The 18320-nt window shown below is 38.4% G+C and overlaps 1 protein-coding gene across 3 annotated transcripts; it reads left to right on the top strand.

The window, feature by feature from the left end:
• The first annotated feature begins 1615 nt into the window (after positions 1 to 1615).
• LOC311430755 (uncharacterized protein C8orf88) lies at positions 1616 to 15919 on the top strand. 3 transcript variants are annotated; one of them, XM_084507591.1, is made up of 7 exons: positions 1616 to 1882; positions 3184 to 3269; positions 4334 to 4426; positions 5219 to 5295; positions 9515 to 9599; positions 12329 to 12435; positions 15652 to 15919. In XM_084507591.1, the coding sequence occupies exons 3-7, from the start codon at positions 4348 to 4350 to the stop codon at positions 15688 to 15690; spliced, it is 387 nt and encodes a 128-aa protein (XP_084363717.1). In that variant the 5' UTR covers positions 1616 to 1882; positions 3184 to 3269; positions 4334 to 4347; the 3' UTR covers positions 15691 to 15919. The 3 variants fall into 3 exon arrangements, with proteins under 3 accessions (XP_084363717.1, XP_084363716.1, XP_084363718.1); XM_084507590.1 differs by having other exon boundaries at positions 1616 to 2018; XM_084507592.1 differs by lacking the exon at positions 1616 to 1882 and adding an exon at positions 2049 to 2139.
• The last annotated feature ends 2401 nt before the right edge of the window (positions 15920 to 18320 follow it).

Raw genomic sequence — 18320 nt, 5'->3', positions numbered from 1 at the left:
CTGGTACTGCCAAGTCACGGGTGGCAGCATGTGAGGTGATAACTGTTCCTGCTGGGATGGTCAGTGCCTCAAAACAGCCATTACCAGCCCTAATATTCCCATCTTCCCAGCAGGACCAGGAGCAACAAGCTTTCAAAATAGCTGGCGCACACAACTTCTTTCCACTTCATGCCCTATTTCTGCTCCTGCCAGTTCTCCTTCCATTATACACTGACAGCAGCAGCACAGCCTACAGCCCCTGTGAAATATACACGTAAGGTCTTTACTGTTTAATTTGTCCTTAGTGTATTTAACCCTGCAAAAATACTAGAAGGCTATATGAGACTACATCACTCACTGTCTGTGTATCATTTTGATACATCAGCCACATGAAAAATTGTGCTGAATTGTGGAAACCTGTTTTGCAGTGCTTGACACACTTCTTACAAAAGCACAACAGCCCTATGAGAAACTGTACCTTCATCTTTGTTGCCTCATTGATTTTTTTGTCAGGAGCTGTTCTGGAGTAGCAGGAGATATTTAATATTTATTTGTACATACATATTAGTAATTAGTGCTGATTTAGGTAAGGGAGATGGTTGACATGAGTAAAGAAGTAACTGTTTTACATGATAATCTTGGGAGAATAGATGACATGAGTCAGAAGAAACATGTCTGAGTGTAATACACTTGGAAGAAATGACTTCAAGTCATATCAAAATGGCAGCAAGTGGGTTAGCATTAGTGTAAGAATGATGGTGCACTGTGCACCAGGAAACGAGCTGGAAGATGGTGTGTTATGAGACAAGGCTCCAAGAACACATCTTTATCTATCAGCCTCTACTTCAGGGACAGTATCCAATTCCGCATACCTGATTTCAGAAAAACAAAATTCAGAGGTTGCAGCAAAGAAAAACCAAGATGCTTGGTGAAACAAACAAGTCTTTATATATAAAAACTAAGATTTTAAGTATTAACAATGGATATTAGTAATTGAATGACTAATTTAATTTATTGAAATGCCTATATATACCTATATATACCTATATATCTGCCATATATGTAATGAAGTGTTACCTATTCTGAATCTCTGGAGTCAGTAAATGTTATGTTATATATATATATATATGTAATATATAATATACATATATAAATATAAATTTATATTTATATAAAATAATATATATATAATATATGTATTTTTTATATATAAATAATATATATATTTATATATATATAAATTTTTATATATATAATATATATATGTGTATATATATGCATTGAAAAAAAAAAGGATTTTTAATTAAGATCGTGTACTTAAGTAACAAATAAGGTGACTACCTGGAAAGGAAAAAATTAACAACAGTGAATTTTAGCTGCCTCCTTGGTAGTTAGGCCTTATTCACTGTTGCCGTTGACCACATACGGCAACAAAAATATATTTAAATTTCAAAACCCTGCAGGACAGCGTCACTTGTGTGCCTGAGAAGCTGGTGGCAGCTCCCTGGTGCCCTGTACCTGTGTGAGGGTCCGGTGCCTTTGGGCAGGTTGGCACGGGCAATTTCCAGGCTTACAAAACACCTGCCTGCTTTCTCCAGCCTCTGGATTTTGCTTTTCTGTCTGGATGGCTGTAGTTAGGGAGGATGAGTCACTCATTTCCTCCTTATTTCTACTGTTAACCTGTAATACCTGAAGAATGAGAACTTCATTTTGTAGGGGGGATGAGTGACTCGAGGAGCAAACAGACTGCGTTTCTGAACGAGTGGGAGACCCCATTAGCTGCCAGCACACCGAGGCAGCACCATATGAAGAAACCCTTTCTGTTCAGCCGCATCCAGACTCCAACTGACCCCAAACCTTGCTTTTTATGGTCACCACGGCAACCTGGCCAGAAGCCGGGGGGGTATACACACGCCCCACTCCCTGCCACCGGGGGCCGGAGCTCTGCCCTCCGACCGGCCTCGGGCCACCGTTCAACGGCTGGCGGCGACCCCACAGCCGGCTGTGGGAGCACCGTAGGGCCGGGGGCGCTGCCTGAGGCGAGGGGCGAGGGGAACTGCTCCGGGGGGCGGCCACAGCCCGGCTGGGCATCCCCAGGGGGCCCGCGGCCCGAAGGGGAGCCGGGGATTGGGGATGGCGGCTGGGCTGGGGCAGGCTGAGGTGGTGCTGGGGACAGCGTGGGTCCTGGGGGGCTGTGGGGTCAGGCTGAAACAGGGAGTCCCTCGGGGCAAGGTGGGGTGGTCTCTGTTCTGTACTTGTGTGCCCACCTCGGGGCTTGGGGATTTTTTTATAAGATTTTTATTAGTGCTCTTTTATGGAAGCATTGAGCCATGCTGGCCCTGTGGGGGACATGTTTGTGAGCTGGTTGCTGAGAATGCCCAGCTTCTTCCAATGCTCAAAAAGTAATCGTACAGAAATCCTCCTAGACCTTGCTGCTTTTGCAGAGGGCTTCCTTCATGATGGGCCTTCATCTCTGGAGATGAAAAAAAGGAAATAACTTGGGAGAAGCGATGTGGGCTTCTCTTGTCAAGGGGAAGGCCTGGGGCTGCAGCAGGCGCCCCAGTGGCAATAGCCTCTCCTGAAGGCAGTTTGTTTCTTAGCTATTAGAGCTGATTTCTCACCACTTTTCTTGATTTTACTAGGACGTTATATTGGGAGGATAATTACTAGGATATTGTATAAATCCAGATCACGCTAGATTATTTGTTGAGAGCTCATCTAGCCTCCTCCTACTGAAAGGTCTTAAAAAGGAGGATGTGGAACTATTTCAATATCTTAATGGATTTCACCCTTTCCCAAACATACTTCTCATATATGTTTTTTCTTCTTCTGCCTGTTTTGGGAGTATGTGGCTTCCTAGACATTGTTCCCTCCGAAATCTGGGAGCGGAGATGAGGGGGAGAAGGAGAATTGTGTTGTTTTGTCATCACTACAAGTCATCTTGTTTCTAACTACAGGAGAGAGCTGAAAAAAATACAGGTCTCCTTCACTGGAGAAGTTACCCAGTCTCTTACACATTTTTTGCTGTTCTGAAAAAGTGTGTGCATGTCATTTACAACCAGGATATGGAGGAAAGCTTGTATTTTTTTCATCTTGTGATGCAACAAACAGTACTGTATTGCTTTATGTGGAAATGTAGTCTCTAGTATAAATGTAGTTTAAATAAGCATTCCTAATCTGGATGAAATGAAATTTATCTTCCAGGTCAGTAGTCTCAGTTCATTCACCTGCAAGAATTTTCCTTGTTGCTTTGACTACAGCTTTCAAGCCCTTCTTTTTAAGTTGAGAAGGTAGGGAAAACAGGGAATCAGATCTGGTTTTTTTTTTTTTTTTTTTTTTTTTTTTTTTTTTTTTTTCCTCTTGTTTCAGTTTAATTGTTTTAATTCAGACAGTAACTGACAGTTGGTTTGCTAGATCTGGATGCGTTCAAATTGTGTATGTTGGAAAACTTACTTGAAAATAATAAAAGATCAATGTTCAAAAGATTGTAATGTACTAAATAAACAATTATTATTTTTTTTTTATAGTGCAGAGACCATATGAAATGAGAGGGAATACTGACTGATTCATATTTTAAATAACCTAACTTTTACTTTCTGTTCCATATCAGAATCCGATAATATCTTTATAGTTTCCCTTCTTGAACTTTATCATTTCCTTTGAATCTTTTTTTCTTGTTTTTGCAATTCTTTGTGTTATAAAGTCTTTTTGGAAGAAAATGTATTTCAGTACTGTTAATTAGTATATGTGCTATTATGTATATGTGCTGGTTGTTGTTTTAGTGGCAAGGAGAAGGACTAAACACTAGTTAAGAGTAGCCATTTATTTACAATGGCAAACCTCGGCGGCTTTTGGTGTTTCTATAGCAGCTAAATTGAGTAGGAAGATGCAAATCTGTATTAATTTAACTAAACCAGACAGTAAAAAACAATTATGGAAGTACACATATGTACATATAAGGAACATACAGCCAGCAGACTGTAAAGGGTAGACCAATATTAATTAATTTACCCCCGTTTTGATTAAGTTAACTGTTAGAAAATGCCTGTGTTTCCATTGTGTGTCCCCATCTTCTGACATACCTACAAAAAGTCTTATTGAGAAGCAGCTATGGCAGCTCAGTTGGAGGGAAAAATGAGGGAAATGTCTGATTATGTCTTTGCAAGTTTTATCCAGTGCATTTTGTTATCTAAGAAAGGTTCTGTTAGGGCTTGCTTTTCTTTCCTGCCTGATTACTTAATAAATAGTATATGCTCTTGTCACACGTGACTAACAAATGGTAGACTGCTCTTCTCTCTTAACATCCATATGTGAAGCTGAATGCTTTGTGTTGATTTCTGCTGCTTTTTTAAAGTGTGGCACTTCAAAATGCTAAAGGGAGCTAAAAAGTTTGTTGGTAAATCCCTTCAGCCAGCACGACCTGTGCGTCATTTGCCTTCAAAACAAGGTGAGTAACTCACAAAGCCAAAACTCTTATTTAAAGAAATAAGAATGGTGTGTAAGGTTTATTGTCTTTTTTATTATTATATTTATTTATTTATTTTACTGCTTTGTTCACAATACAGTGATGCATAACTGTTGTGCTCTGTGTTGGTCTCACTACATCACCTCTGTGATAAAATCTGATTTTAAACTACATCAGGTTTATGCAGAACTCTTCTTGGTGTTACTTCTATAGTTTGGCATCTGAATTTATAGCATACTTCAGGAAGCTCAATCAGTCTTACCTATTAGATTTAGATTTCTTGAGTTAGTTGACTCCTGTTGAAAACATTAAATATGCGTAAGTTAACAAATGGATTATTTAGTTCTATTGCAAATACAAAGTACTGCACCATACCATTGTTATCAGGCCTTCATAAAAGTTTTTTTTCTTATGTCTGACAAAGACCACACAGTATTTATATAAGATGTATGTATTATATATTTTTTAAAAATTATCTGTTTATGCCTCTTTGATATTACGTATTACAGCTGTTATTAAGTTAGAAATCTTTGGTAGCTAGAGAAACAATGCCAGCATCGCTGATGTGGACAGAAGCTAAGTGGCATCATAAACTTTTACTTCAATTTCATGGAAGAAATGGAAAGTTCTATGATGACATTCATGGAACTTTTAACATGTGAATAGATGCCTGTAAAATCTCCTTGCAGTTGGATTTCATCCTGCTTGCAGGTATCATAGAGTGGAGTCTAGTTACAATATTTTTATCTTAATGTTTTCTTTTGTCTTCACCAGCATCAACAATTACTTTCGAGTTTCAGACTGAGTTACCTAGCAACAGTCAAGTATGTTTGCAGAGTAAGGTTGACTGGGTGAGTACTGAGTAAATACTAAATGATGAAGTTAATGAAAGAGTGTGTTCTGGAGTGCCATAAATTGGAGGTCAGCTAATCCTTTATGTTAGCAAATGAAAGGTAGGGGGTATTTCCCCAACTAGCAATGTCCTTGAATCTGTATGTTATAAAACAGAAGCATTAGAAGTGTTTAAAAAGAACTGAAACTTTGAAGAGTTCCTCAATATTTGTGTAGTACCTAAAAAATACATCTTATGAATTACTTATTTTTGAAAGTCTGTGTGGCTTTTGTTTCATCTTCACTGAATTTAAGAGAGCTCTTTTAAAGTACACAGAGTCAGTCTTTCTTCAGTCTGTGTAAAGAATAATACCAGAAATGTATGTACATATGAGTTAGCACAGGCAGAAATTAATTTGAGGCAGCAAACTCAGAAAACTAGGTATTTAAATTGTGTGTGTGTGTTCTGAGTTCAGTTTCATTGGCTGTGCCGGACTGGGCTACAAATGGGGCTTAGCATTCAAAAAATGAAAGAGCTCTAGTGCTTTACTGCCCCCAGATACTTGGTTTTAGGTATGGTACAAAATGTCTTTCATACATGAAATTGGTTGTAGCTGTTTGCTGCAAACTGAAGTTTGTAGTATTACAACTGCAGTGCTTAATGCTCTGTAGTCTGAATTTGATTTTCTGTTGATACTGCTTTGACTGTCTCTCAGAGCATACTAGAAGTGTTGAATTATTTTGTTTTATTTATTTTATTTATTTTTTGTAGGGCCTGTTCCTTCATCTTTTGTTTGAGTAACAGTTTAATTATCCTATTGTCCTTTTATGTATTGTGTGAAGCTTCTGGAAGATGCCTTTGGCTTTCTTTTTTCTTTACTTTTTTTGGGGGTGTGTGTGTTAAACTCAAGGTGTTGGCAGACAATTTTACAAACTCTAGAATTACTACAGCTACATATTTATCTTTGATCACAGGGAGGAAGACGAACCGTTACACTTGTCTCTTGAGCAATGTGGCTGTAGGAGAACAAACATTTAGAATAGTCCTGGGGTCAGCAATGCTGTAGTACTGAATTTCAGTTGATCAGTGTTTGGCTTCATGTAGCTACATACTGCATTTCTTTGATGATGATAGAGGTTTTTTTGTTCTTTAATTTTAACTTTTTTCTCCAGCATAAGATTCTGAGAAGGCTTTTAAATAATGCTCACTGTCAGCTGTTTTGTAGGTACTTCCAAATACCAGCTGATAAATAAGTACCCAGTGAACTTGTTGATTTTAGTTGACAGGCTAAGCTTAGCTTAGAGGCTGGCATAGCAGCTTCACAGAATGGTTTTCTTAGAAAGGACTATGCAGTAGCCAGTTCTGAAGATACCAAGACTCTGATGACCGAAGACTCTTGATGACATCAAGAATCTGATGACCCATGAAAACATGATGGCATGCAAATTGGTGTCTTGCCAAATATTCTCCTGTGTTTTAAAAAACATCAGTGGACATTTGAGAAGGCTGTGTGCTGTTATGCATTTGCTTTTTGTCTGTTGATATGGTGAGATATGGTTCCCATTCCTAGAGCAAGATACATATTTCACTTCAAGAACCTGTTCTTCAAAATTATAATTCTATTAAAGGTGGTTTAAATCTTACTGCCTTTTTGGCAGGATAGTAATAGTGCTCTGTCTGTGCAATCATAAATCTTTAATTTTCCTTATCCCTTTTCATCCTTCCCCCAATGCGTTTCCTTTTACACAAGATAAAGGAGCACACTGCAAGGTACCAAACAGGAATATGTTGACGTAACACTTCATATTACTAAATGGTCTTAAGTAGTACTGACCTTTTAAATATCAGAGAATAAATATTCAAGTTGGAATAGATTAGGATACAGGAAAATTAGTTTAGCTTTGGAAGGCTTGGTGAAAGATGAAGTAAAAAATAAAGCAAATTGTATTTGCCACTAACATTGATAGATTTTAGAAAAATAAGCTGTAGAAATAAAAATAAGCCAGCTCTGACAAATGAGGTACCTAAAGCAGTGAAGGAACTAGGAAGAATATGGCAACAAGCTGCTTTACTCAGGGGTATTTAATGTGGACACTTAAATCTGTTTAGATACCTACCAGGAAAAAATAAAATAAAAAAACCCACAACACATCATTATTGCACATCAGAAGGTATAACATTAACTCTGAGTAATCTAAAGAACAGTGAATTACAGTCTTAAAGCTGCCATCCAAGGAACCTATTATTGTCTAAGTTCTAGAAATGTAGAGAATATGTACTGTTAATAATGAGTACAGTGACAGTGCTTGTGTAGAAGGTATTAGCCTTGATTCTAGGCAATTTCCAGTCAGTTTTCTAGTACAGGAGGCATTTTAGTAATAAGACTGCAGCGATTTTTCTGTTTCATGTGGATGAATGGAATCAAACTGTTCTGTAGTCAGTTTTTGAGTAGTCAGAACAGGTAACTGTGAACGAAACGATTTACATTTGTTAAATTTAACAAAAAAATTAGTTGAGAGATGTAGCCTGTGGAAAATTTCCAGGTATTCATGTGCCACAATGCAAGTAATGTAGAAGTTTGGGCCTTCTCTACAGGTGCTGCTTGCAACAAATACTAGCTGTGAAACTACTTTTTGCTTTTGTAGTTTTACCAGACAAACTGATACTCAGTGGGTGGAAGTGTCTGAGCATCCGGATGGGGCTTCTCCTGGGTCTTGTACAGTGAATAAAACAAAGAATTATTTTTATTCCTTTATGGCATGCAAAGAATTTTCAAAGAAAAGATCTGGAGAGTGTTGAGTCGGCTACCTCATATCTTTTGGAGGGAGAGAGAAAGGCTTGAAAAGCCTCCGACAGTCAATATCAGTTCTAACTTGCTACTCCTTAAATACCATTTTAAAATGATGCTGAGCTTCAGAAAGACATGCACTGCTCAAAGGGGATTCTTTATAGATAAGTTCCATTCTTCGTAGTTTTATTTCAGATGAGAATATGTTTGGGAGTGTTCTTGTGAGTGATAGTCAAATATTTAAGTTTTGGGTTGAAAACCAAAAATACTATAAATTATATATATTTTATACATACATATATATATGTATATATATATATAATATATATATTTATATAAATATATATAAACTATAAACCCAAAAATACCATATAATTATATATAGATATATATATAATATTATATATAATCTTGATATTATAAAGCAGTTGGCAGAGTTAGGAGTGTGGTGCAGGAAGAAATACAAATCTGTTGTGGTGACATCTCACACATTGATGTTAATTATGCATGCCTGTTTCTTGTATTAACGCGTTCTTTGAGAATGTATTAATACTCTTTCCTTTATTGTACTTGGGAAGGTTTCCCTTTTTAATATCTAAGACTCACCAAGACTGGTTGAACATTACAAAGCAGTTAGAATTAGCAGTATGTCTCTCTATTAACTGAATCATCTGAAATTCTTCAATGTTTCAGATATGTTTTTTTTTTCTTCCCCAGAATATTTAGACAAATCAGTGTGTCAACCACAGAAGTGGAAGTATGAGCAGAGTGGTGATAAGCTGATATTCTAGAAATATTTTGCCATTTCACAATTCCTACTCTCTGACTGCACTGTGGTCAGCTCACCACAAAAGCTAGGTAGAGCAGTTAAGATACAAATGTTGACTGCTGTCTCTGCCCAGAAAATGAGCTTTGCTTTTGACAAATGTAGGTGTTGGAGAGAACGTGAAAGAATGCGTGTCCTTATTTGTGTGTAACCAATAGTAACAAATGTCCTACAGGTTCACAGGAAACCTCTCAGACATTTTGCATTAACTCTATTCCTATTTACAGTTCTTTTCTGTGTATGGACAAGACCGTCATCTTTCATCCATCAGCTGTTATTAATAACTACAGTTCTGACTGTGGTTTAATTTGTGCAAGCCTGTTTCCATAAAGAGGATTGTTATGAAATTATGAAAAGTAAAACAAAAACAACAAAAAACCCAACCTTGAATCCTCTTTCTTTTTTTTTTTTTTTTCATGTTCACAGAAAGTGTAAAAGGTCTAAGATCTTGGCAGCTGGTAAAAGAAAAAAATTAGAATGCTAAAACTCTGCTATAACTTCTTTCAACTAAGAAACCCAGAAACATATATCCTCATTTTAATAACTTCAACAACAAGTTTCATAACATGTTTGTCAAATATATTAAAAAAAAAAGTTTACATAACTTTTTCTTTCCCGTTTTAGTTATCTGAAATGACTGAAATGAAGATCTTAACTCAAAACACGATGCCTTGTCAACCAAACCAGCATGAATTAGAGACAAAAAAAGGTAAAATATTGCAAGCAGATTTGTATTTTCTGGGTGGAAGACAAAGGAAATTTGCTGCATATTATTTTTTTCTGATTTGAGAGTTTGTCTTCCTTCTATACCACAATATGCGAATGTTATGAAACTTGACTGTTTTTCATGCGACATTCCAAAGTGTAAAAGTTGGCCATAACTGAGGTGGGAAACCTCCATTGGTAGACTTGGCTTGTATATAAAGATGTGTCTGGGCAATGTTTTGGGAGTTCCTGTCTTGTAAAAATTGAGCATAAACATTTTTTCATGCAAGTCCTGGTTTTGTATAAGTTGCTTCTGTGTGTGGAAGTACAGGCTTGATTTGCATCCTCTGATCTGTTGCAGGGGGTCAGTCCTCTGCTGTCCTCAACAATCTTTAAGATTAAGATGGCATGCAAGTAATTTAAGAATTTAAGACTTTGGCTTCTTCCTGCTCTTACTACAGTGCTTCTGAAGTACTAATATTCTGATGGCTAGAAACCACTTACTTTCTTCCATGATTTAGTCCCATCGAGTTTGTTCTTTTGTCAACACTGTCCTTAAGGTTTGTTCCTCTTGCTTTCAGTGAGACTCTTTTCTTTCTGTACTGCTTGTCACTCAGTAGTCATAAAACATACTTTTTTTTTTCTTTTTTTTTTCTTGGTCATGGTTTGGTAGGATAAAGCCAAATGTTTACTTTTTTGTTCTTTAAGGTATGTTCTCAGATTCCAAAATTATTTTCACAGCTGTCCTCTGCACCATTTTGCTGTTTAATTCTTCATTCTTAAACATACCACAGGAACTGAGATCGTGATCCATATCAGGTCATCAATTCACTGAGATAATTTTTTCTCTGAATGTATGCACATAAACAGGCATCTAAATTCTTCATTTGTAATCTACAGTCCTTCAACCTGAAGACGTCACTTGTTCTGTTGTTCTTAATACTCAAGAATTGAAAGAATTATGTTCAATTTCACCAAGTCTTTCCTGTTTTTCCTCAGTCTGAGTTTATTGTCATCCAGGTTCTTGAACCGTAATTCTCCGCTGATGTGTGTTACTGACTTTAAGGTAAGGTTATTTATTTCGATCCTGGTAAATAAAATTACCTGCTCTTTTGGTCTAACTTGAATCGTAGAATCATAAAATCATAGGTTATCCCAAGTTGGAAGCAATCCACCAGGATCATTGAGCCCAACTCCTAGCTCCACACAGCACCACCCAAAAATCAGACCATGTGTCTGAGAGTGTTGTCCAAATGTTTCTTGAGCTTGGAGCTGTGACCACGTCCCTGGGGAGCCTGTCGCAGTGCCCGACCCCCCTCTGGGTGCAGACCCTTTCCCTAACCCCCAGCCTGACCCTCCCCTGTCCCAGCCCCATGCCGTTCCCTCGGGTCCTGTCGCTGTCCCCAGAGAGCAGAGCTCAGCGCCTGCCCCTCCGCCCTCCTTGTGAGGAAGCTGTGGGCCACCATGAGGCCTCCCCTCAGCCTGCTCTGCTCTGGGCTGAGCAAACCAAGGGACCTCAGCTACTCCTTGCAAATCTTCCCCTCCTGACCTTTCACCATATTTGTAGTCCTCCTTTGGATGCTCTTTAATAGCTTTATATTCTTCTTATAATGTGGTACCCAAGACTGTACAGTTCTGTGCTGGACTTGGCGATCTCTGTCTGATGGTGTGAGCTTTCTGATCTCATTGATTTTCCTTGCGTGTAGAGACCATTCTGTTTTACAAGATTTTAATTTGTTTCTCCTCAGATCCTGGTCTTTGTAAGTCATCACTTTTTCAATCTTTTGTTAATTGTTGTCATCCATTACTTCAGAGTAACACAATTTTAGAGGTCCACTTTTTCAGCTACTGCCTATAAATGTCTCCTTATTTCTTTTTTCTTTTTTTTTCCCCCTCTCCTGCATCACAGTGTGTAATTTCCACTGCAACTCATTTTTTATGGAGTTTTACATTTTTAGCTGTACCTATAGCTGTCACCTAGGATAAGAAGTAAAGTTTGTCCCTTCCTTGCCTCATTCCTTTCTCCTTCCTTCTGCTCTTTTTAAAGAGTATCTGCTTAAAGTATGAACCATGGGTAGATATATCTGAGGCTGTGCTAGAGATAGTGGTACAAACTTGAGTTCTAACATGCTCATTCTAAGCAAATCCCTTAACTGTTGTTGAGTCTGTAAAACTCTCAGAACTATTTCACTGGTACAAATTTGTTTGCCAGTTTATGTATGGCAGATTTCATATTTTTTTTTTAATTGTTGAAAGACAACCAAGTAAAAGCTCCAAGAAGAGAGTGACTTGGGTCTTGTTACCTGTCTCACAGAAACGTGGCACTTTGGCGTAGGTTACAAAGAGACATACATGTCTCTTTGAGAGACATGTCTTCTAGGGCTTAAAAACCAACTTGCGGTTATAATGAGAACAAGCTATAGGGAGTCTGTCTGTAGCATAAAATTGGATTCACTTTTTTGTGTTCCTTTGTATTAAAGCAACAAACCTTTATTAGCTTGGAATAGTTCTCCTGATTAACTAAGTCAGTTTAATAGAATTAAGAGCAAGATGCTCCGTAATTTACTACAAACATCCAATGTAAGACTTAAATTAATATTGCTTTTAATACTGATTTTTACATACATACATACAGCATTTCCATCCTTTTAATGAGAAGCCAGATCAGTTCTCTGAATTCCAAACTCGAGTGCATTAAATGTCAACATTGAACTTAATTGTGTGTATTCACAGAAAGGATCAAATACAGCAGAGATTTCCTTCTGGAGTTGTCAAGTGTTTCACTCTCTCAGAAGAAGCCAGAGTTTCTGCCTGATCATCCAATTGTACTTGAAAAACCGGTAAGTGTGTTTTTCCTGTTAAGTTATGAAAAAACAGTCATGGAGGTTTTCACTAGCCATTTCTTATCTTGTTAAGTCTTACTGTTTGCAAGGTCTGCTTTTAAACTTCTTACTCTGCTTTGTGTTGTATATGCGTAAGCCTCACCTGCATATGCCAGTTTATCATACAGATGGAAATAACTGAGTTCTCTGATTCTACTCTGCTGCAAATTGGGATGTAAATTATAAACCATTATTAGCCAGGATTTTGTTATGTAACAGCATGAAGTGTATCACTTAGCTATCGTTCCTGGTGTCTTCAGCACAAACTATGGGTAGATGAACAGGACACCAAAGTGACGTGGTAATAAGCATTTATGACCTTCTGTAAAAATGTTTTTTATTATCCTGTTTTTTATTATTTTGATGTGCTGTTTTAATAGAAAACTCTTTTCAACTTGTAGCTATGCAGAAATATTAATACTGCCTTTCTTTAGTTGGTCCTTTTATTCTCTGTCTTCTGAAACAGACAAGTCATTTCTTCAGATCATGGTTTCTGGTGGTCTCCATGTACAACTACGTTAAGACTTTCAGGTGTCAAGTCAGTTGCTATTGCAGCTATGTTTTGTCTTTTTTTTTCCTTCTTTTGCCTGACATAGCACATACCAGTAATTGTTCTCCTTGTAAAGTATTTTATTTTTTGTGGGTGTTTGATGTTGTTGTACAGTTTTCCTAGGTACATTGTATACAGTGTCGCTAGTCCGGGTCAGAATTTTCTTTTTCCCTTCAATTTCAATTTCATTTAAGGAAGTGGTCTTGGCATTAAATCTTGTGAGAATTCCTGTTGTCATATACTGAAATAAAAATTTTGTGGTATGCATGTGCCCTGCACAGCTAGTCACTTTCTATTAAAAACTTTGACGTACTTGGGGATGTGAAGTTTTTCTATATGGGAATCCAGGTATAAGAACCTGAATAGAACAGAAGCTGAATCCTATCCAAGGAATGCCTTTACTCTGCCTGTTGTGAGTTAAACATCAGTTGGCAGCAAAACATCACAGCTGCTTGCTCACTGCTCCCCAGTGAAATGGGAAGGGCAAAAGAATTGGAAGGGAAAAAGTGAGAAAATTCGTGGGTTGAGATAAAGGCAGTTTGTTATGTAAAGCCAAAGCTGTGAGCACAAACAAAACAAAATATTTATTCACTACTTCCCATCAGTAGGCAGATGTTTAGCTATTTCTAGAAAGGGTTTCTTCACGCATAATGGCTATTTAGGAAGACAGATGCCATCGCTCTGAATGTGTCTGTTCATGTACCTGTCCCCACCTCCCACCAGCTTTGCTGAATGTGACATCATGTGGTAGGGAATATCCCTTGGGCCAGGTTGGGGCTGTTATCCAGGATGAGGCAGGCCTCTGCCAACTTCTTGTGCACCCTCAGCATACTTGTGGGGTGGCAGGTTGAGAAACAGAGGGCTGTGATGGTGTGTAAGCATTGCTCAGCAATAGCTTTAACAACCACAAATCCAAACCAGCACTGTACCAGCTACTGTGAAGAAAATTGACTCTCTCCCAGCCAAAACCAGTACATCTGTCAACTAATAGATCCTACTTTCAGGCCTCAGAGGTTACTGTGAAAAGGTGCATGTTTAACTTTAAAAATAAGGAGTAATAAAGTACATTTCAAAATCAGAAGAAAAAAATAAGCATTTTATGTGACAGGCAAAGACCTGCATTATTTCCTCTTCTGCGTTGACTGCTTCTATTGGAAAACAGTGATAAGACTTAAATGAAATATAAAATTGATTTTTCAGCATGGAAATAGAAGAGACTTTGGTCTGATTAGTGTGTGGGAATCATTGGTGTGTAGGTCCCCTTAAAATAGTGACACTGAGTAAGCAATTTTTCTATCCAAGTGGGGATTTATCTCAAATAAGAATGTTCAGAGCCCAATATCCCATAAACGGATTGCGCCTGTTAAAGATTTTTCGTAGTGCTTCTTAAAATGTATGAATGGGAGAAAAGCATTTCATACTTCCCGATCATGTAATCTGAGAAAGTACCTGGAATTGAAGAAGTAAAGATAAATTCAAAACTATTTTAGCCAGTAAAGTGAAGGAATTTAGTCAGTGATTTCAGGCTCCTTCTCATGCAAAGGTGTGAAAGCTGTGTCTCCCTTTAGATCTTACAGAATGTCTAAGTCTAAATATATGTGTTTTTAAGTTCCCATTAGTTTAAAAAAAATAATTCTTACTCATAGCATTTGTGATTTCTAGAAGAATGGGAGAGACACAGACTGATTTTAATGACATCCTGTAAAGGAGTGCACTGCAAGACAATTTACTTGAACTGAACAGTAAATGGTGTTCAATTATTTCATTATCCATCCTCGGCCCTCTTCACTTGAGTTTCCTTCATGCAGCAGACCCTGTAATTACATGCGAAAATTCCCTAGTGTTAAATGATCCCATAGCACTCATTTTTCTACTTAGAAACCAGAGAGATTGATGAGATGCATGTATAAATTAAATAAATGATGTTTAAAAGGGGCAGAAGGAGCCCTCCAAATACCTGATGAGAAACATGCAATACTGCAGCACATCAGTAGCTTGTATTTCAGGAGCAGGCGGCTATCAAGAGTTTGCTGAATTGAATAGTTAAATAGCTTTTACCCATTTTAAAACTTTTGGTTGTGAGGTCATGACTGAAGTATATACCCATATATAAGTGAAAGCCATAATTTCCGATGGAGGAAGCTTCCTAGAATGACTTTTACAAGGGAGATGTGTTGTTACAATTAGTTACCTGTGGGTTACGTTTGTCCCTAAAGGCACTGTCTTTTTTTGAGAGAGGGGATCAGCCCTACATGTACATAACTCAGCATCAGCTGTACTGACGTAACTGTGTTGACAAATTATGCCAGGAAGATTTCAGATCAAGTCTCCACTGCTAATGGAAGTAGAACAGTTTGAATACCCCACCCCTGGAAGTGTTCATGGCCAGGCTGGATGGGGCCTTGGGCAACCTCATCAAGGTGTTTCTGCCCATGGCAGGGGAGTTGGAATTAGGTGATCTTTAAGATCATTTCCAATCTAAGCCATTCTATGAATTAATCTGAAAAATATCAAGTTGTTAAATGTATATGGAGTAGAAAAGGCTTATAAAAGTAGACTTGTGGAAACTTGGTTGAAATGATCTCTTATTGCTGAACTAACTTGAGGGTTTGTTTGTCTTGCAGGAATACAGCAACCCTTTTGTTGACATATGCAAGAAGTGACAGGTAGTTTGGAAGATGAGAAATCCGTCAGTGAAGGAGCTACATATAATGTAGAAATTCAGGATTCTTAAAGGTGCCTAGAGATGAAAACAGGACCTTACAAAATCTGTGGAAATGCCTGTTTCTATCTATAATTTCCAGAATGCTCTAAAAGGCAAACTACTTTGTAGTACCTGAAATGGTCATACAGTTGCAGTGAAAATAAATTATTTTACACTTTGGTGTGACAGATTTTTTTCTTCTGCATTTGTGTTATATAGTTATATGGTTTGTCTGACTATAAACTTTAAACCAATACTTGACTGAGGCTTCTTGCTTGCTCCTGACTTCCTTTCTTATCAGTAATAATGGAACAACAAATACTGCATCAAATCTCAAATGTGTTAGGATATGCAGTCTTCTTTTTTTCTTTTTTCTTTTATCTTTTTTCCTTTTTGTCAGAACTTCAGTTGCTTTCTCTCTTCACTTGAAATCTCTCTGTTGACAGAGGAGATTCCTTAATATTCTGTGGATGCACACAGTCTTTCAAGGTATGGAGTACCTTGTTGCTAACAGTTTCCCTAAAATGAGAACTGTTCTTACCACAGGTCAGAACACAGGAACTAGCTAAGCACTGTGTTTCTTGAAGCTCATTGTAAATAATTGCCCAGTGTTCTTGACTTTTCAAAGAGGAAGCAATGGGCAGCATTGAGGAACAAGACAGGTTTTCATCACTTGTGTCAGTAAAGTGTATACCAGAACATAGCAGATGCTGTAATTTATTTTTGTTCAATTAGAACAGTATTTAAAAGTGATAGCACTAGTTTATTTCTTTACAGTACCCTTCAGTTAACAAGCACCAATAATTGTTCTTTTGTGCAAATGTAGTCATCTTCGAAACCTGCATTCAGACCTGCAGTAACATACTTTGGGTGGTGAAAGCAATTTTTAAACCTCTGTGGCAAATAGAAGCTAAATCAGGTTATGTTGAATAGTGACTGCAACAGTGCAGAAGACTTTCAAGTTGACTTTGATAGACCCTTGATTTTTTCCTAGAAGTATGGAATTATGGTAATAAACTAGTCATCTTTTTTTTTTTTTTTTAATATATATAATATATATTTAGCAGTAACTGTTCAATTAAAATAAGCTTGCAAGTATGTTCTGTTTGTATACTGTTTGCAAGTGTGCTGGTTTAATACCAGCAGGTAGCTGAGCTCCACCACACTGCTCTCACTCCACCTCTGCAAAAGGACAAGGGTAGGAAATAGGATGAAAAAAAGCGCGTGCGTTGAGATAAGGGCAGGGAGATGACTCACCAGTTATTGTCACAGGCAAAACAGCATAGGAAGATTAATGTAATTTACTATGTATTGATAACAGACTAGAACAGTGAGAAGTAAAAGCAAATTCAAAACAACTTCCCCCCATTCACCCCCTTCTACGACCACCCCACAAGTGAGCGGCGCAGGGGAATGGGGGAATGGGGCTGTGGTCAGTCCCTGATGCTTCATCTCTGCTGCTCCTTCACGGTCCCTCTCTGCCCCTGCTCCATGTGGGGTCCCTCCCACAGGATGCCGTCCTTCCCAAACTGAGCCTGCAAGGGCTGCCCACAGGCAGCAGCTCTTCAAGCACTGCTCCCACACGGCTCCGTCCCACGGGGTCCATCCATCCCCCCAGAGCAAACTGCTCCAGCACGGGTCCCCCACAGGCAGCAGCTCCCTGTCCCCCACAGACCCCTGCTCCTGCGTGGGCTCCTCTCCATGGGCTGCAGCTCCAGCCAGGGGCCTCCTCCTGCGGGGGCTCTCCATGGGCCGCAGCCTCCTCCAGGCCACATCCACCTGCTCCACCGTGGTTTTGGAGCCGTCTGGAGCTGGCTCTGATCTGACATGGGGCAGCTGCTGGGCTCTGCTCACAGAGGCCACCCCTGCAGCCCCCCCGCTACCAAAACCTATCAGGTAAACCTGATAGGGTAAGTAATGTTACAAAGAATGTTTGTTTGTTTATTTTTAATCACTGGTAGTCTCTTATAGTCCTGTGGGTCTTTTCCCCCAGTATGCATCGAAGGTAGTTTCTGTCTGTTGCTCTCTCAAAACTCTCAAATGACATAACTTTTCAAACTTGTTCTTGTGAATGATTCATTTAAGGGTTTGTTTGCTAGCAAGCAAATGAAGACTTTCTATTAGGAGGACTTGTGGCCCACTCAAGTGTCTTTCTCTCCTCCAGCACCTGTTTGACACGAAGTTCTAAGGAGATAATTTCTTACAACTGAAAAGTAAAAACATGACAAGCCTGAGTGTACCATGTCAGTTTTCACTTAACAAATGAGCCTGCATCACTGTATTTCCTTTCTTGCTAGATCAGTAGTGACAAGAAACCATGCAGTACACTAGGCTGACATCATGGCATGGTAAATAAATCAGCCAGACCTTCAGGAAAATGAGTAGTTTTAATTTTACTTTGCTACAGAGGAGAAAGATTTAAACTCATCAGTGATCTGTCATCAGAGTGATCTGTCATTTTGGAGAGTAATATGGCTATCGGAGTGCCTTTTCAGGATAAGCAAATTTGCTGGATCACGCAGTATCTCTGTACATAACATTGTCTGTGTCATTAAAGGAACAAGTGATGGAAAAGAAAGCTGCAGCTGA

Source organism: Aythya ferina (genome assembly GCF_964211825.1).
Source record: "Aythya ferina genome assembly, chromosome: 2".
In the NCBI taxonomy this organism is placed as follows: domain Eukaryota; kingdom Metazoa; phylum Chordata; class Aves; order Anseriformes; family Anatidae; genus Aythya; species Aythya ferina.
This window is presented reverse-complemented; position numbering and strand designations above follow the sequence as displayed.